At 64.4% G+C, this 19289-nt stretch overlaps 1 protein-coding gene across 4 annotated transcripts; it reads left to right on the forward strand.

Annotated features, from left to right (window-relative positions):
- The first annotated feature begins 606 nt into the window (after positions 1–606).
- Positions 607–17885, forward strand: EPS8L2 (EPS8 like 2). 4 transcript variants are annotated; one of them, XM_046015135.1, is made up of 21 exons: positions 607–752; positions 3227–3345; positions 3430–3485; positions 4255–4319; positions 10685–10846; positions 11233–11382; positions 11459–11538; positions 11667–11809; positions 11924–11994; positions 12184–12310; positions 12518–12606; positions 12724–12798; positions 12964–13112; positions 13244–13376; positions 13508–13626; positions 14888–14993; positions 15748–15861; positions 16026–16098; positions 16244–16424; positions 16602–16734; positions 16898–17885. In XM_046015135.1, the coding sequence occupies exons 2-21, from the start codon at positions 3302–3304 to the stop codon at positions 16979–16981; spliced, it is 2154 nt and encodes a 717-aa protein (XP_045871091.1). In that variant the 5' UTR covers positions 607–752; positions 3227–3301; the 3' UTR covers positions 16982–17885. The 4 variants fall into 4 exon arrangements, with proteins under 4 accessions (XP_045871091.1, XP_045871092.1, XP_045871094.1 ...); XM_046015136.1 differs by having other exon boundaries at positions 673–752; positions 3227–3335; XM_046015138.1 differs by having other exon boundaries at positions 673–752; positions 3227–3335; positions 4260–4319.
- Positions 17886–19289: the final 1404 nt, after the last annotated feature.

Here is a 19289-nt window from a genome sequence, read left to right on the forward strand (position 1 = left end):
ACCCCATCCCTCTGGGGGGTGCCCATGCTGGACTGGGGCAGCACAGAAAGGCTAGGCTCTCCTGGATTGGGGAGGAGAAACCTCTCCTGCCCGGGGTGCTGGGAGCACAGGGCTCCCGGGTCCCTGGCCCCCATCCTGCCTGTGACACCCGCTCACAGTGAAGCCTGACGCTAGCCCTCCCCCACACCCGAGGCGCCGGCCGAAGAGGGGATTCTGCCCTGGGGCCTGGCGCCCAGGGTAGCCCCTCCCCCCCCCCCCCCCCCCCGCTGCGACAGCTGAGGCTTGGGGACACCCGGCAAGGGTCACCTGGCGGCTGCCAGGGCGCAGCGGGGCCTGCCTCGGGAAGATCTTAGAACTTCGCCCGGCACATCCCCACGGGTGAGGGGCTCCCGATCCGCCTGTCCGTCCACGGGAGCCCCAGCTCTGGGGGTGGGGTCTGCGTCTCCAGGGGGCCCTCGGGGCGGGCGTTGGGCACCGTCGGCAGTGAGTCCTGGGGGCGGGGCCGAGGCAGAGGGGCGGGGCGTCCTCGTCCGCGCCCCCCCCCTTCCCCGCCCCGCCCACCGCGCCGCCGGCTCCCGGGTCTCTAACCTGTCGCTCAGGTTCCTCCCCGCGGCCCCGCCCTGGCCCGGCCCAGCCGCGCGTCCCTCCTGCTGCCGAGCCCGGGCGCCCAGGCGAGAAGCCGACCGACGGGCGGACGGACGCGCGGACAAGGGGACCCACGGGCGGCGCGATCGCGGGGCCGCGAGGAGCAGGTGAGCGCCCCGTGGTCCCCACCTGCCCATCCCGACCTGCGGGGCACCCGCCCGCGCTTTGGCGGAGGAGCGACTCAGAGCCCCCGCGGACAGACGGCGGTCTGGCTGGGCCTCAGTTTCCCCCGCCGGCCGTGCGACGGGGGCTCTGGCCGGAGTCTGTGGGCCGGGCCGGAGTGCAGGAGGCAACGACAGGGGTGCGATAGGGCTGCGAGGAACCTGCGGCAGGAGCCTGGTCCCGCTGCGGCCTGCTCTGCCCGGCCTGATCCTGGGGCGGTGCCGGTGCGCAGGCACTTTTTAAAGGTAGTGGCCCCTGAGTCAGCCGGCCCGCTCCCAGCCCTGGGGCTCGGCGGACAGAACCCCTTCCTCCAGCGAAGGGGGTGGGAAGCGGCTTCTCCCCCGCCCCTGGAAGGTCCCAAACCCCCTTCCACGGGACAGGCTGAGGCCTCCTTTGCGGCCAGGGGCTCCCTGTGGGTCGGGTAGGGAGGCACTTCCTGGGTGTCTGAGCCAGGAGGGAATCTGGGGCCAGAGAAGCATCAGGCTAGGGTCAAGTTCTGGGTCAAGGGTGTGGGAGTTTCAGGGAGGAGGAGGCTGTGTGCTGGGTTGCAGGAGGCTTTTGTGTGCCGGACCTGAGGCTCCCCCAGGTTCCTTTTCCCTGGGCCAGGCTGGCCTGGGGCCGCCCCCGCGTGGGAAGGTGTCCCTGGTGGCAGGGGAGGAGGGTAGCCGGCGTATGGTGTTTCTGAGGTGCCCCCGGAGAACACCTCTGCCCCAGCTCCAGGGCTAGTCAGCCCCAGCAGGGAGCCAGGGCCCAGCTGGGGGTGCCTCTCCTTCCCTACCCCTACACGGCTCCCCCAGGCCCCCGGGGGAGGGGGGGGGGAGGGGGGGAGGGCCCTGCCTAGGACTCAGACCGGCCTCAGTGCCTCGGCGTGCCGCCCCGCCCCGCCCCGCCTGTCGGATCCCCTGTGCCTGCCTCCCCAGAGCGCCTGGAGCCCACCCCTTCCCCACCCAGGCTTCGCCCTCCTTACCAGCCGGGCTGGGCCCTCCGCAGCAGGAGGCTCCCAGACGGGGCAAAGGCAGGGCCAGAGGGGCTCCCCCATTCCAGGGCTCCACCCGGCTCCCTCTGGGTCTTAAGCCGACTCCTCCCCAAGGTCACTTGGCTGTGAGCTGGAATTTGAACTTGGAGCTGTCCCTCCACCCTCCCGGCCCTACTGGGGCCTCCACCGCGGCCCAAGCAGGCACCGTGCTCGGCCCTCCCTTTGCACCCGGAAGACGGCCGCAGGGAAACCAAAGTGCAGCCCGGGCCCTGGGCTGGTCCCAATGACTTGGGCCCGCGCGGCTCCCCTGCCCCAGTTGCCAGACCGGACCGGCCTGGGGCAGCCCCTCCCCCAGCCGCTCCCCACCCCAGATGCCAGCACCAGGACTCACATCTGTGGCTGGCTATGCCTGCTCCAGGGAGTTGAAGGCCATGGGCTCACGGCTCTGCCTGGCCTAGACGCCCCAAGGAGGGGGGCTGTGTGTCACAGCCTGTGCGTGGCTGTGTGTGCCCGGGGGCCTAGTTTTTCTGCCCAGGTGTGTGTACCCAGACACACGTGCCCAGTGCCCTTGGCTCAGCCCGCCAGGAATCCCACTAAGCAAACACTCGGCTCTCTCGCCCAGGTCATGAGCGTTCCGGACATTCTCCACAGACAGGTGGTCAGAGGAATCTGGCCATGCCTCTGCTCCCACGCACCCTCAGAGAGCCAGGGCCCTCGGGGACACATGGGAGGGGGTGGTCTAAAGCCCCCAGGCCTCGCACACCTCCTAGGAACCCTCTTTGTCAGTAGGACCTGGTCAAACCAGAAGGTGCCCTGGATACCCATTCCCCTGGCCTGGGGCCACCCGCTCTGGCTGAGGGACAGCCTTGTCAGAGGTCCCCAGGGGACACAGACCCCACAGGACATATTAGCCTGGCCCAGAGGGGCCAGGTCTGCTCACCACCCAGAGGGTATGCTCCCTCTAGACTTTGTTCTGGGCTCTGGGGCCCCAACCTCCCTCCCCGTCCCCCACCCCAACCCCATCCAAGGTCCAGTCTCATCCTGCGTGGCCTCCCTCTGGTATCAGCTCCTACCTGCTTCAGGGCCGTTGAACATGGGTTCCCTCTGCGTGGAAGCATTTCCTCTCCCAGGTCCCCTTCGGAGCCCCAGGACACAGCCCTTGCAGGCCCACCCCAGACAGCTTCGAGAGTGGGACTCCTCTACTGGCCCGTCCTGGGACGCGTGTCTGCCAGCTGCGACTTGGGCCCAGAGGTCCTGCTGTGGCCCGGAGGCAGGACTCTGCTCCCTGAGGACACCCTGCCCAAGCACCCTGGGGAACCTGGGGAGGACATCAGGGCCGCAGCCTCCGGATCCGGGCGGACGAGATCGAGCCCTGCCTTGGGAGCCGTGAAGCCACCCACCAGGCCCAGGGCAGGTGTCAGCTCGGCTGTGGTCTCCACTCAGGTGTGGGTCCGGCACGAGGTCCTGGACTCCAGCCACGAGGCTGCCCTGCCATCACCGGCCACCACCCACGACGCCATGAGCCAGCTGGGGGCCGTGAGCTGCTGCCCAGGTGCTGCCAAGTGAGTCCCCACTCCCGACCCACGGAGCAGTCCCCAGGGAGGGGTGCGGTGTGGGCCTCGCTCTCAACAGCCCCTCCCCTGCAGCGGAAGCCTGGGCCGGTCTGACGGTGTGGCCAAGATGAGTGCCAAGGACCTGTTTGGTGAGTGGGGCTGGAGGATGGGCTGTGGGGTCTCGCCCACTCCCCCCTCCCAGGCTGTGCCAGGCCCCCACCGGAGGGAGGCAGGTCAGCCCTCAGTGGCCAAAGGAGGCCCCTGGACCCTCAAGAAGCAACAGCTGCTCAGGTCCCTCCTCCCCTCCCTCACCGTAAGGAGAGAGGCCTTTACTAATAATTCAGGGACCATCAATATTGATCGGGCTGTGCTCCTCGCTGCAACCCGATAGCCCAAGGGGTGGGGCTTCGGTGGACCGAGCGCCAGGCGGCTGACGGGGCGGAGCCTGGCCAGCCCCCTCGCCCGGCTCTGCCCCTCCCCCTAGGCACTTTTGTGCCCGGTCTGGAAAGTGAGGAGCCCCAGGGACGGCCGGGAGAGGTTAGCTTGCAGCTCTTGGAGGCCGGGCCGCCTGGGGCGGGACACTTGCCGGGATGGTGGGCAAGACGCCTCCGTGGGCGGAGCTGCTCAACCTCTTCCAGCCCCCAGGACCGACCCCTAGCAAAGCGGTCCTTTCCTAGCGGCTACCTGGGGGCGGAGGGAGCTGGGGGTCCTTTCCCAGGGGCCATCCTGGGGGCAGAGGGAGGTTTTCGCTCTGCCCAGAAGGTCCCTCACATTTCACACCCGCGAGTCCTTTCTGGCGGCAGCACCCCTCGCCTCCCCTCGGCCCTCCCTGTGGCCCAACCTGGGTGTCCAGTCCCACCTGTACTGGGGCTGTGGGGCCTGCCCTCTGGTGTGAGTGACTGGTGACTCCCTGCTCAGAACAGAGGAAGAAGTACTCCAACTCCAACATCATCATGCATGAGACCTCCCAGTACCACGTCCAGGTGAGGAGCACCCCCAGAGCCCCCTGGGCAGATGGGGAAACTGAGGCACAAGGAGACAGCCCAGCTCCCGACGCCCACAGCAGGCAGCCAGAGCCAGGGACGGCCCCATACCTGTCCTGGGCTCAGCCACAGTAGGGGGGCCCTCCAATCCCGGGAATGTCACGGTCTGGGGGCCATAAGATCCCTGGAGCTGTTTCAGGGGATGAAGCTGCCCGTGGCCAGCACAGGCCAGGCAAGGACAAGGCCTGGGTGCTGTCCGGCAGCACTGGGATGGGAAAAGCCCTGTGGGAAGGAAACTGGCATCCCCGGCCCCAAGCAAGGAACTGGACTAGCGAGGAGAAGATGGGACACAGACACGCTTAGTGAGGTCCTGCAGGGAAAGCCTCGGCTGGCCAGTTCAGATGGACTCTGGGAGGGTCTGCACTGGTTAGCCGCACTCCAGACCAGCGGCCGGCTCAGAAGGTTTTTCACCCTGGGTCAGCTTGGATTCACACTTAGAACTCAGGAAATATGTTTTTAAATGACCTTCCTGGCTGTTGGCCACTGACCCAGCCTGTAGGACAGCAGGGCTAAGAATGGCTGAGGAGGGAGGAAGGGCAGCCTTAGACCAGGAACGGGGACGGGGGGCTTAGACCAGGAAGTAGGGGGGACCCTGAGCCAGGAAGGGGGGCGCTGGATCAGGAAGAGGAGGACTTCCCTCCCCACAGAACCCCCAAACCCAAGAGGCCAGGCGAGTCGCCGCTTTCTGAGCATCAGGTTCCTCATCTAGACGTGAGGCCACAGAGACACTGGGGGTCCCTAGGCTCCTGAATTGGGCTGTGTTGAGCGAGCAGCCCTTCCTGCCAGGCAGCTGCTGGCACAGGGTCAAAGGGCAGGGCACAGGGTGGGGACAGGTCAGCTCCGTCCCCTTCCTTCCAGGCAGCTCGGCCACCCCTCTCGGGGTTGGGGCAACATTGCCCTTCTGGACTTTGCTCCGAGCTGACGTGTGGAGAGACCCTAGCCCAGGGCTGCCTCTCCTGCTTGTCCAGCAGCTGGCAGGGCTCGGGGAGTGGATGGGCTTTGCCCAGGTGAGGAAACCAAGGCACCCCGAGAGGGTAGGAGGTGGCACAAGATCAGACCCAGCCCTGGCAGTGGGGGCCGCCAAGCCTCCCGGGTTCCTTCATTTCCTGTTTTCTAAGTCAGTGTGCCGCAGGGGAGGGCGTGGTCACCCACCTGGCCCGGACACAGCAGCCCCTTCACCCCGGAGCGCAGGGCCGCTGACCCCTCCGGCAACACCACTCTGCCCCGCAGCCCTGAGTTTTGGTTTTGGAGAATCCCCCTCTCTCCCCGCACAGCTCGGGTCGTGGAATTCATATTAGAGCACCTTTGTTCTGCTGGGTGGGCTTCTTTTGAGAAAACGCTTGTGTAGGACGAGGCTTCTCTAAGCTCTGGGCTGCGAGGAGCATCTCCCCCGGGCGTGCTAGCCCCCGGACACCTGCGTGCGGTCCTGCTCCTGGACGCGTGTGCGCACGACCGCGCCCGCTGGCCGGTGGGAACCCTTCGCAGGCATCGTCAAGGGTGTGGGCTAGAGAAACTCCTGCCGGTCTGGCTCGCTGGTTGATAGGCATGACTGTCTTCGCGTGAGCCAAAGGGCGTGATTCTGAAGCTGTCCAGCCATATCCACTTCCCCCAAGGTTAAGGGCGTTTTGTTGGGGGTTTTTTTAGGGTGGGAGTGCGCGGTCATTGCCCGACCCAAGGCTCTGAAGAGTCCTCCCTGTGTCTTCTTCTAGAAACACCAGAGTTGAGGCTTTTACATTTCAGTCTATGACCCACTTGAACTTGATTTTTGTGTGTGAGACTCGCGGCTCATTTTTCCCCATAGCAACGTGCCGTTACACCAAGAAGACATTCCTTCTCCCATCCAGTTGCTTTGGTGTCCTTGCCAGAAACCAAGGAGCTGAACGTGGATGGGTCTGTCCGTGCTTTGTTTCCCGACCTTTCCCTCACTCGGGCTTTATCCCTGAACTTGAAACCGACGGGTTCCCCTGCAGCTTTGCACGCCTTCTCCTCGGGACCTTCCGGGCTGGTGCCAGCTCTTTGGGCTTCGTTCACATTCCAAGCCCCCAGAAAAGCCTGCTAGAATTTTTCTTTTAAGATTTTATTTGTTTATTTGACAGAGATCACGTAGGCAGAGAGGCAGGCGGGGGGCAGGGTGGGAAGCAGGCTCCCCGCTGAGCAAGGATCGGGCTAGGGGACCATCCCAGGACCCTGGGATCATGACCTGAGCTGAAGGCAGAGGCTTAACCCACTGAGCCCCCCAGGCGCCCCCAGCCTGCTAGAATTGTGACTGGCATTGAGTCAATCGAGTCCAACCAAACACGTGTCCGTGTGAAAGGACATCGCAGTGACCCTGAGTCCTTCCCAGCCGCAGACGCGCTCTCTCTGCGCACCAGGGTCACTCTGACTTCCCTCAGAATGTTCATCGTTTCCCGGACGGGTCTTGAGTGTCTTTTCTCTACACATTCCTCAGGTATTTGACGTGTAGAAGCTGCTGTAAATGGTATGGTCTTTTAAAAAGCCATTTTCGGGGGCGCCTGGGTGGCTCAGTGGGTTAAGCCTCCGCCTTCAGCTCAGGTCATGATCCCGGGGTCCTGGGCCTTCAGCTCAGGTCATGATCCCGGGGTCCTGGGATCGAGCCCTGCACCGGGCTCTCTGCTCAGCGGGGAGCCTGCTTCCTCCTCTTTCTCTGCCTCTGCCTCTCCGCCTACTTGTGATCGCTCTCCTTCTCTCTCTGTCAAATAAATAAAATAAAATCTTTAAAAAATTAAAAAATAAAAAGCCACTTGTGGATCATCGCTAGCTTATGGAGGAACGATTACATTTCTGTACGGTGACCCGGCCGAACTCACTGCTCGTGTGAGCGATGGGCTTGTGAACCCACGGACCCGCCTACTGCAGGGTCAGGCTGTCTGAAATACGGAACTTCACAGCGCACTTTTAGAACTTCGCCGTCCTGGCTAAGACCACCGGTACGACGCAGAGTAAAAGGAACACGAGTGCACGTCCCTGTGTCCTATTCTAGGAAGAAAGATCCAGTATTTCCCCGCTGCGTAGGCTGCGTACTTTTGTAGGTAGTTTATGAGTGAGGAAGCTCCTGTCCGTTCCTTGCCGAGAGTGTTTATCATGAGAGCTGTTAAATGTTGTCCAGTCCTTTCTCCGAATTTACAGAGAGGTACTTGCAACTGTTCAGGCCGTCGCACTGATTTTTCTGAATGTTGAGCCGCCCTCGCGTTTCTGCGACGAACCCCGTTCATCCGTGTGCGGAATCCTTCCTGTGTGGACAGACTCACTTGTGGATATCTTGTTTGTGTTTGTTTGCGTTAATGTTCATGTGAGGTTTTGCTCTATAATTTTCCTGTAAAGCCTTGACAGATTTTGGTGTCAGAATGGTGGTGCCTTATTAAGTGAGTGGGGAAAGCATTCCCTACTCTTTGGCTTTCCGAAAGAATTTGTGAAAGACTGATTTTACTTCTTCTTTAAGTTTTTGTTGGGATTCGCCTGGGAAGCCCTCTGAATATAGGGTTTTCTCGTGGGACGTTTTTGGCAATGAATTCACGTTTGTGCCTGTAAGACCTGTAGTGACAGCCCTCTTTTATCGAGTTATTGGTCATTTGTGTTTTCTCTCTCTCTCATCAGTCTTGGTGGGGTTTATCCATTTCATTCATCTTTCCAGATTTTCATAATCTTTTCAGAACCAACTTCAGACGTAGTTGATTTTTCTGTACTGTTTGTCTGGTTATGACTTTTCTCTCCTCTTAACTTCCTTCTTCCCGCTTACTTGGGGTCTCGTGTGCTCGTCTTTTTCTCGTTTCCTGGAGAAGACGTGCAGGTCACGGATACGAAGTATTTCTTCTTTTCTAACTTATTCATTTACAGCCGTACATTCCTTCCTGCCGACTCCGTGCTCCATATCCTGCACGTTTGGTGCGCATGCCTTTAGCTTTTATTTTTTTAAGATTTAATTTTACTTATTTGAGCGACGGAGAGAGAGCACGAGTGCGCTGAGGGGCCGAGGGAGAGGGAGAAGCGGGCTCCCTCCCGGGCGGGACTCGACCCTGGGACCCTGGGAATCCTGACTTCATCCGAAGGCAGATGCGTCACCTACGGAGCCACCAGGGGCCCCACGCTCACACCTTGACTGCCATTCAGTCCAGAACATTTTCTGATTCCCCACGACTTCTTCTTTGCCCCATCTTTGTTCACGTGAGCGCTCACAGCGACACACTCACAGCGACGTTCTCCCCCTGCCCCTGCTTTGGGGCCGGAGGTGTCCTGAGGTCGCTCCGTGCTCTGTCTTTGTTTTCATCTGTCTCAAAGTCTTTTCTGATTTCCCTCCTGACATCTTTCACCGTGTCGTTGATGTAGGAGTGCACCGCTCAATTTCCAATTATTTGAGGGTTTTCTAGTCACTTCTGTGACTGGTTCCTCTATAATCCCATTATGGGCAGAACACACCCTGCCGGGTTTCCATCACCTGGAGTGCCCCGAGACTTGTCTCGGAGCCAGGGACATAGTTTTGCTTGTTCGGTGGCGTCCTGTTTTGCCAACACTGTGTGCTCTGGGGCTCGCCTGCCTCGGCCGCCGTCCGGCCCCGCGTGTTTCTGCCCCCTTCGCCCTCTGACCTGCTGACGCACAGCTCGGCGGGGACCACCCCCCCCACGACCACACTGGGTCTCGAATGGGGTAGGGTTGCCTGAACTGTGAGGAGAGAGCGCCTGGGGCGTGCAGAGTAGGGGCTCCCACGCCCCCACGGCTAACCTGCGCGTGGGGCCCACCGGGGCTCGTTAGACAGTGAAACAGGCAGACCGGCGCGACCCACCTCAGAAGCAGGGGCGTCGGACTGCACTTGGCAATTCTTCTGTTGAATGAGACGACACACAGTTTCCTGCATTGGAAAGCGAGTTATATTTCTTTTCCCGGAGACTCTCGGATCAGCTCTCGGATCAGCGCTTCTGCCGATTTTTCTATCGGAGTGTACTCTTTTGCTTAGTCACAGATTTTTTTCATCCATTTAATCATTTATCCTTGGTATTCTTCCTAACTACACTTAAAATAGAGCTTTTAACAAAGGAAGAGCTGCCCTTGGACTATACGTTGGTCTTTTTACATATTAAGATCAGCCTTCGCCGTGTCTATTACAGCTGTTTGTTCCACTTTTTTTTTTTTAAGATTTTATTTATTTATTTGACAGAGATCACAAGTAGGCAGAGAGGCAGGCAGAGAGAGAGGAAGGGAAGCAGGCTTCCCGCTGAGCAGAGAGCCTGATGCGGGGCTCGATCCCAGGACCCTGGGATCATGGCCTGAGCTGAAGGCAGAGGCTTAACCCACTGAGCCACCCAGGCGCCCCAGAAATGTTTACTTTTTCATTAGGTCAGATTTTTTGGTCTTTCTTCTGAGCGCCTGGATTTTCTTGCTTGCTTAGGAAGCCCCGCTGTGAGGAAGGCCGTTCTGCGGTCACCAGAAATCATCCAGCACTTTCTCCCAGCGCTTTTGCGGCTGGGCCTCCCCTGCCCCGCGTTGCAGACAGCGTTTCCGGGTGGCTCAGCGCTGCTACCTGACTGCAGCGAAGGTCAACGGGACACACACGGGGGAGCCCAGAGGGAGGAGGAGCCTGAGTCAGGCCTGGGCACAGCGGAAGGAGGAGGGTTCCCAGAAGGGGAGAACTGGGCTGCTCAGGGGTCCCCAGGGCCACCCCACAAAGCACTCCATGTGGCCGTTCGGATGCCCCCTCATCCCAGCACACTCACTGAGGGCCTGCCGTGAGCCCGGCCCCGTCCCAGGCACTGGGGGAACAGCAGTGAGCCCAGCAGCCAGAAGCTGGTGTCAGATTGTGGTCAGCAAAAACAAGGCAGGTCAGAGCGTTGAGAGTGCCGCGGTAGCCAGGCTGGGGGAGCAGGTCTGAGCTCTGAGCGGAGCCTTGAAGGAAGAGAGGGCTGGGGAAGAGTAGGGGAGGCTAACTGGGAGTAGACCATGCAAAGGGCCTGGGGTGAGCCTGATCCAGGCCTGCTGGGGGCACAGGGAGGCCGGTGTGCCTGGAGCCCAGCCACAGCAGGTGAAGTGGGGGGACAGATAGTCTGTGTGTGGCTGCCAAAGGTGTTGTCGGGCATGTCCACGGCCCCCACAGACAGCCAGTAAGGCAGAGCAGAGACCTTCCCCTAAGGTAGGGCTACGTCTGTTTAGACCCCAGGGTAGGGGATGTTCCCCCACACCCCACCCCCAGGCTCCCAAGGTTGGCCCTGGCTCCTCGGGCCCCGGGGTGCAGCCCCTTGACCCTCGCCTGGGCACAAGGAGGGCCCTCCCCAGCGTGACCACCTGGCCGCCCCCAGCACCTGGCCACGTTCATCATGGACAAGAGTGAGGCGATCGTGTCTGTGGACGACGCCATCCGGAAGCTGGTGCAGCTGAGCTCCAAGGAGAAGGTGTGGGCGCAGGAGATGCTGCTGCAGGTCAACGACCAGTGTCTGCGGCTGCTGGACGTGGAGACCCAGGTGTGGCCGGCGCGGGGCAGCCGCAGGCCCGGACCCAGGCTTCGGGGCCTCCCGGTGGGGCCTCCCCGTGGGGCGGGGCAGGATGAGGAGGGCGAAGGTTGGGCGGGGCAGGGGGGGGGCATCCAGGCGAACCCTGCCCCCACGGCGCCTCGCCCACCTCTGGCTCCAGCCGTCAGCGCCACCGCCTGTAGAGTCTGGGTCGGCGTCTGGGCCCCGTCCCCCACCGGTTATGTCTGTGTCTGTGTCCACCGCACAAGTCCGCCCAGCGCGCGTGGCTGCGAGCGTGCGTCTGCCGGGACCGTGCGCGGGTGTCGCATCCGGAAGTCACACCAGGGCGACCCCCGGCCAGCCGCCTCCGAGCCGCCTCCGAGCCCCCTGTCCCGCAGGAGGAGCTGGAGAACTTCCCGCTGCCCACCGTGCGGCACAGCCAGACGGTGCCCAACCAGCCGCGGTGCGCGTCGGTGCTGCTGCTCGTGTGCCAGGACTCGGAGCAGAGCAAACCCGACGTCCACTTCTTCCACTGCGACGAGGTGGAGGTGAGGAGGGAGCGGCGGCGGGGGGGCCGGGCGCCTGCGCCTGCCTGACCCCCTGCTTGACCCGCGGTGCCCGCAGGCGGAGCTGGTGCACGAGGACATCGAGAGCGCGCTGGCCGACTGCCGTCTAGGGAAGAAGCTGCGGCCGCAGACCCTGAAGTAGGCGGGGGCGCGGGGGCGCGGGGGCGCGGGGGCGCGGGGGCGCGGGGGCGCGGGGGCGCGGGGGCGCGGGGGCGCGGGGGCGCGGGGGCGCGGGCCAGGCTGAGCGGCCTTCGCCCCCGCTGCAGGGGCCACCAGGAGAAGATCCGGCAGCGGCAGTCCGTCCTGCCCGCCCCCAAGGGCCCCGCCCCCATCCCCTTCCAGCGCTACGGCGGCGACTCCCCGGCCACGAGGAACCGAGTGGGCCCGCCGATGCCCCTCCCTGAGCCAGGTCTGCGGAGGGCGCCGGGCTGGGGCTGCCTTCGGGTCGGTGGGGGCGGCCCGCGGCAGGAAGAGCTGACGTCAGCCCCCCACCCCCCCCCACCCACCCCCCACCCCCGGCCAGGCTTCCGCCGTCGGGAGTCGCAGGATGAGGAGCCCCGCGCGGTGCTGGCTCAGAAGATAGAGAAGGAAACGGTGCGTCTTGGGGCAGGTGGGGCGCCCCTCACCTGCCCGGGGTCCCCCTCGGGTGGGGGCCCCTCCAGCCAGCCCCCAGGCAGCACCCACGTCCTCCCCCAGGCGGGGGAACAGGAGACAGTGTGTGGGGCAGTCCCTGCCGCCGGCGGGGGCCCCGGAGACTGACCTCCGCCTCCGCTCTGGCCCCAGCAAATCCTCAACTGCGCCCTGGACGACATTGAGTGGTTCGTGGCTCGGCTGCAGAAGGCCGCGGAGGCTTTCAAACAGCTGAACCAGCGGAAGAAGGGGAAGAAGAAAGGGAAGAAGGGGCCAGCAGGTGCGGAAGGGGAGGTGGTCCACGAAGCAGGAGCGACTGTGGCGGGGTGTGGGGAGACGCGAGAGGGTGGAGAGAACAGGGTGCGGAGGAGGCAGGCGGCCACTGAGCTGCAGGAGACCCGGTCCGAGCCGGTGGCGGCTGCAGGCGAGGCCCCCCAGGCGCGGGGAAGGCCAGCCGAGCTCAGGGCCGCCCCCCCCCCCACTGCAGAGGGCGTCCTGACGCTGCGCGCACGGCCCCCCTCTGAGGCCCAGTTCATCGACTGTTTTCAGAAAATCAAGCTGGCCATCAACCTGCTGGTGAGTACCGGCCCCCCACCCCACCCGGCCCGTCCCTCTGTGCTGACACTGGGGGGAGGGGGGCCTTTGCCCTCCCTTGTCCACGGGGCCATCGCCGGCCTGTCTGCCCGCCCCCAGGCCAAGCTGCAGAAGCACATCCAGAGCCCCAGCGCCGCGGAGCTCGTGCACTTCCTCTTCGGACCCCTGGACCTGGTGCCTGGGGCTGGGAGCCTGACTCCGGGGTGGTTTGCCGCTGGCTAAACGGGTGGGGGGGGACACCAAATGCCTACCTTGGGCAGGCAGCTGGGGCCACGTGCCCAGACCGTGGGCGTGGCTGGCCTGTGCTCAGGGCAGCCTCTGAATCCCGCTGTGCCCTAGATCATCGGCACCTGTGGGGGCCCAGACATCGCACGCTCCGTCTCCAGCCCCGTGCTTTCCCGCGAGGCCGTGGGCTTCCTGGAAGGCCACCTAGTCCCCAAGGAGATGACGCTATGGGAGTCGCTGGGGGAGACATGGACGCGTCCCCGGTGCGACGGCGGCAGCAGCGGGCAGGGGGGCGTGGGAAGGGCCCCTGGGCTGGGTGAGGAGTGGGAACCAGCTGAGGCGGGGCCCGTTCCCATGGGTGGGCCTGGCTCACCCCAGGACCTCCCACCTCCAGATCAGAGTGGCCACGGGAGCCGCAGGTGCCCATCTACGTGCCCAAGTTCCACAGCGGCTGGGAGCCACCCCTGGATGTATTCCAGGAGGCTCCCTGGGAAGTGGAGGGGCTGGCGTCGGCCTCCGACGATGAGGTCAGAGCACCCGTGGCCCCACCCCCAACCGGCTGGCCTCCTGCCTCCTCCACCACTGCTCACCTCCTCAGCCCACTTCAGTCCACTGCCCTCACCCCACACCAAGCCCAGGTGGTCCTTTTTCCCCACAGCCGACTCCGGTGAACCGATCATCCTTCCGAAACTCCCCCAAACACAGCCTTGTATCTGAGCCCACAGCTCCAGCTCCGGGAGACCCTCTCCCCCCAGTCAGCTCCCCACATGCTCACAGGTAAGTCCCTCTTAAAACGAGGGAGTGTGACGCTCACCCCTAGAAACAGGGAGGCTCCGAGGGGAGTATGCTGCCACCAGGTGGCGGCAAATGCCTTGTTCACGGCGTTCAAATTTCTACTTTTTCCAAACTAGAAATTGAAGAGAAGAATCTCAAAATCCGCCTATAAATTCATTACTCGCATGCGTGACGTCTCTTTGGTGTTGTCATGTGTGTCTTACAGTCGTGGTTAGAAGTTTACCAAGTCACTACACTTAAGGGGGGTCACCAACCCTGTCGCCCCACTGGGGCTGATTCAGGCCCAGCTTCAGAGCCAGAAAAGGAGACTGAACGTTTGAGCTAAGGACAGCCGCTCTCCCCACCCCCACACACACTTCCACAGACCCCGGGTCCCGGGACGGCCCATCCTTCCTCCCCTCTCCGCCTCCTTTCTGTTCTCACTCCTGGCCCAAGAGCTGTCCGGGAAGCTTGTTTCCCTGCCAGATCCCAGGATTCAGTTTCAGCAAGGGGGGGGGGGCTGGAATCTGTGTCTTAAATCTGACTCTCTCGATGCCCCCCACAGCCAGCCTGATGTCCATGGCTCCTGGCCTAGGGCCACACTTGAAGGAACATTTTCATCCTTTGGCCTCCAGCCCCTGGCCAGTCCATCCCGGCCAGTCCTGGCTCTGGGGCCACCTCGGCCTCAGCTCCCTCCCCTGTATGGTGTCCCAAGGCCTGCCGTGTGAGAGAGCTGCCCTGATGACTGGGGGCCAGACTGGCCAGGAGGGGACAGCCCAGCCTGTGGCAGCCACAGGCCTGCTCTGTGCTGAGGCCAGGACGCCCACGCCATGTCCCGGCAGCTTGTGGGCAGTCCGCTGTGGGTGCCCGTACAAAGGCCGGGGCTCTGCAGACAGCCGGCCCTCCTGCACTGGTCAGCTGCGTGCAGGGACGGCAGCGACCCTGTCATTTCCTGGGCACCTTTCGGCTCTGGGTCCCCTGAGGGGCCAGGCCTGGCGGCCCCTGAGACAACCTGGCCTTAGCAGACTTTGCCATGCCCACAGGCCCCCTCGTCCCACCCCGCCCCCCCGCGCGGCCCCCACCTCCGTGCAGGGGCCCGAGACGCTCTGGGGCTGTCACAGTTTCCATTCCCGGCTGAGGAGCCTCAGCCTGTCTCCGCTGTGACCTCAGAGAGCTGAGCAGGAGGCAGCACGCACTTGGGAAGCTGCTCCCCCAGCCCGGCCCCAGGCCCAGCAGGACACCGCAGCCCTTCTCGTCCACACAGGGGTTACGAACCGGGGCCGGCCATGGCCAAGTACGTCAGGATCCTCTATGACTTCACAGCCCGCAACGCCAACGAGCTGTCGGTGCTCAAGGATGAGGTCCTGGAGGTGAGCTGGGGCCTGGGCTGGCGGGGGCCCCCCAGGAGAGGCAGGGCAAGTGGTGGCCGGGGCAGGCAGGAGTCAGGGGGCCGCATGCGGGCACACGGCGCACCTGTCCAATCCCTTTCCCAGGACCCCTACTCCTGGGCTCCAGTCTGGGTCCACAGCCTGTGCCTCCCCGCCCAGCACAGCCTGGCCAAGGGGCCTCCGTGTCTTGGGCATCTCAGAGGGGGCTCAGGGGTCCCCGTGCTGGGCTAAGCTGGGCTCACACTGCAGGATGGGCCTTCTCTGTGTCAAGTGGGGGACCCTCTAGGTCTCAGCCAGGGCTCGTCATTCACACCCATCCCTGGAGCCCGCTTGAGACACGGGCTGTTTGGTGCCAGTCCTGAATCCAGGCCACCCACTGGGGGACAGAAAGTGGAGCAGGCTGGTGTGTGGGGGGTGATCTATATGCAGAGGCTAGGGGCACCCTCACTCAGGATGCTGCTGGGGAGGGGTAGGGGGAGATAAGCAGGGGCCGTAGCGTCTCTGGGTGGGATGGAAGTCAGGGCAGGGCAGGGACTCCTAGGGGGACTTGTGACTTCCCCACAGGGCCGCGGGGAGGGGGGTTCAGCGCAAACACCTAGAACTCTCTGGCCCGCCTGCAAAGAGCCTCACACTCCGTGCGCTGGGGACCACAGCGGGGGATGTGGCGGGGCGCCAGCGGGCCTCACACTCCGTGCGCTGGGGACCACAGCTGGGGATGTGGCGGGGGTGCCTGCAGGTGCTGGAAGACGGACACCAGTGGTGGAGGGTGCGGAATCGCAGCGGCCAGGCGGGCTACGTGCCCCGCAACATCCTGGACGAGACTCGGCTAGAGGAGGCGCCCCCGCAGCAGGTGAGTGCGGAGCCCCACCACGGAGGGGGCGGGGCGGGGGCAGACCCACAGCACCCGGTCCTCCCTCCGGCGGGGGGGTGGGGCGGGAAGCCTGAGCTTCTCCTCGCGACAACCCTGCGGCGAGCAGTGCGGAGCTGAAGCCGACGGCGTCCGCACCCCCGCAGGCCAGTCTGAGATATTGGGGTCCTGCCAGCCCCACGCACAAGCTGCCCCCAAGCTTCGCAGGGAACAAAGACGGTGAGAGGCGCCCAGCCGGGGGATGAGGGCCACCAGAGCGATGCGGGCAGGAGGGGGGAGGCGGGGGCGGAGGGTCCCCGAGCAGGGAAGGGGGGCCCCGCCCGGGTCAGCTCGCGGCGGGCCTGAGCGCCGGCCCCGCCCGCAGAGCTGATCCACCACATGGACGAGGTCAACGACGAGCTCGTCAAGAAGATCAGCCACATCAAGGCGCAGCCGCAGCGGCACTTCCGCGTGGAGCGCAGCCAGCCGGCCGGGGTGCCGCTCACCTACGAGTCGGGGCCGGCCGAGGTCCGCGCCTGGCTGGAGGCCAAGGCCTTCAGCGCCCGGTGAGCGCGCGGCGGGGCGGGGCCTCGGGGCGGGGGGCGGGCGCTCGTGGGGCGGGGCCTCGGGGCGGGGGGCGGGCGCTCGTGGGGCGGGGCCTCGGGCGGGGCGCTCGTGGGGGGCGGGGCGGAGGGACGGAGGGCGGGCGCCCCGCGCTCACGCCCGGCCCGCCCCGCGCCCAGGATCGTGGAGAACCTGGGCATCCTGACGGGGCCGCAGCTCTTCTCACTCAACAAGGACGAGCTGAAGAAGGTGTGCGGGGAGGAGGGCATCCGCGTGTACAGTCAGCTCACCGTGCTGAAGGCCGTCCTGGAGGTGAGCCGCCCTGCCCCGCCCTGCGCCGCCCCGCCCCGCCCCGCCCCTCCGCCCCGCCCCGCCCCTCCTCCCTCGGGGCTCCTGGATTGCCGGGAAAGGGGGAGGCCAGGGGCCGCCGCCCCGGGGCGGGGCCTGCGCTGAGGCTGCCCCACCCCCTCCCCAGAAGCAGCCGGGCGGGTCGGAGCTGGAGGAGCTCATCAGCAAGTTTCATTCCAAGACCCAGCGGAGGCTGGAGGACGACAGCTAGACCCGGCCGGCGGGGCCCGGCGCACCTGCGGCTGGGGGAGACGGAGACGCGCCTGCGGAGAGGCCCGCCCCAGCGCACGGAGTATTATTTTTGTATGTGTGTATACTTTGGACCACGGACACGGGTGGTGGGTGGTGCCTGCTGGGCACGGCTCACCTACGTCATGGCACAGGCCTGTCCTCAGGCTCCACAAGGCCTCAGCCTACACCTGTCTGCCTGCCCCGAGGCCTGCCTCCACCAAGCTAACCACCTGGGGATGCCAGCGCCTCATGCCCCGGCCCCCGAAGCCAGAGCCCTGGCTTTCCCGGCCCCGCCCAGCCCCCTTCCTCCCATGACACCTCCCGGTGAGGTTACAGAACCCCCAGGAGATAGGCAGGGACCAGAACTTTGACCTCCCCATCCACATGGGGGTTCCTCCTGGCACTTGTGACCCTGGCCCCAAACCTCACCTCCACGGCTGCTAGTTTTCCAGGCACCTGACCCTCCACACTGCCAGGTAGGCTGTGGGCCAGAAGGGCAGCCAACCCGGCCACCGGCTCTGAGCTGGGCCTCGGCCCCAATATCGCTCACAGCGCCCCCCACCCCAGCATGCTGCATCTCAAGGGGGGCCTGGGGAAGTGCTCCGGGCTCCCCTGGGGTGGGTGCTGAACTCCCTCCGCCCTGTCCAGGAGCAGAGATAGCCTGGACACGTGCTCACTCAAGTGCGACCTCACACAGCCCCACACACACCCAAGGTAGAGCTCAAGGAGGAAACTTTGTCCAACCAAGTTTAAGGCCAGGCTTGCCCTGGGTGCTGCGTGGGTGGTGGGTGAGTCTTGGAGCCCTGAACTCTGCCGGTTACACCTAGAGATGAGAGGTGGCTGCAGTTCAAAAGCCACGTCATTAAACCAGTGAAGTGTCCTGACAGCCACGTGTCTGTGTCCTGGAGATGGGCTGGGGCCACCATGCGCCTGGATGCTGCCTGCACTTGCAGCCTTTGTAAGAACTGCTGGGCAGAGGCCAGGTCACGGGCCTTCCACATGAGGCCACGTACCCCCGCCTCCAGTAGGGGTGCCCAGGAGCCCCTCACCACCACGTGTATCCCAGCGGACCCCGAGGATATCCCTGGGAGGTGCGGGGTTGAGGGGCCCGTGCCACTCTGCACGCTGTAGTTCTCCCAGCCCGAGGGTCCGGAAGGCCCGGGGAACCCAGGTGGGTGGACGGGCCGGGGAGCCAGGTCTTCGGGACCTCAGGGCGGGCCAGCCAGGGGTGTGAGTCTGAGAGGCAAGGCGGAAGCTCAGCCCTGTGCAGAGGGAGGTGCCGCGGAGAAGGGTGCTGACAGGCACCGGACCAGGTGGTGGTGAGCTCGGAGGTGTCCGACAGGGAGCAGAGGAGCCCTGGTCAGTGGCCCTCTGCACCTCCAGGACACCTGACCGCACCGCCTGGCCCTTGGAGGAGGCCTCTGGCGCCCTCTGCTGGCGGCCCTGCGTGCTGCAGAATGTGCGGCCGGGTGGGCACCTAGTACCCCGCCAGATGCGGACATCTTGATCTGTTTCCCGAAGCAGCGGGTGGACCAACCCTGGGTGAGGGTGTCGGGAGGGCTCATTCCTGGGGCCTCAACCACAGGGAGCTCCATGCAGAGGTCGTGCCTTGTGGGGTTGGATTGGGGGATGGAGAGGGCTGTCTCTCAGCTGTCGGCTGATTGGCCACCAAGCCAGGCTCAGCCCTCAGAAGCCCCGACTCTCAGCTGGGACAGACCACATGGCGCTGGGTCTGTCCACCAGGACCCGGCGGCCGGAAGCTGGGCTACTTCTGGGCCTTGACCACCATGGCCTCCTCTCCTCGGAAGAGGAAGATCCTGCCTAAGCTCTAGGCCAAAAGAGGAAGGTTGGTCCTCCCAGACCCAGGCAGGACCCCGCAGACAGGGAAATAGAACCGAAAAGGAAAGGGAGGGGTTGGGTGTTGGCTGTCCCTCTAGAAACCCGCTATCCCTCCAGAAACCCGCTGTCCCTCCAGAAACCCGCAGGTCCCTCCAGAAACCCGCAGGTCCCTCCAGAAACCTGCTGTCCCTCCAGAAACCCACTATCCCTCCAGAGACCCTCAGGTCCCTCCAGAAACCTGCTGTCCCTCCAGAAACCCTCAGGTCCTTCCAGAAACCCGCTGTCCCTCCAGAAACCCGCTGTCCCTCCAGAAACCCGCAGGTCCCCCTCACCCAGAACACCCCGGAAGGACGGGCCCCTGACCAGACCACCCTCCCACCAGTCCTATTTGGCTGAGCCCCTCCTGTGGAGCAGGGATGGGCTCCCCGAGCTCCACCTGCTCTGAAGGG

Source organism: Meles meles, chromosome 8 (genome assembly GCF_922984935.1).
Source record: "Meles meles chromosome 8, mMelMel3.1 paternal haplotype, whole genome shotgun sequence".
NCBI classification, from domain to species: Eukaryota; Metazoa; Chordata; class Mammalia; order Carnivora; family Mustelidae; genus Meles; species Meles meles.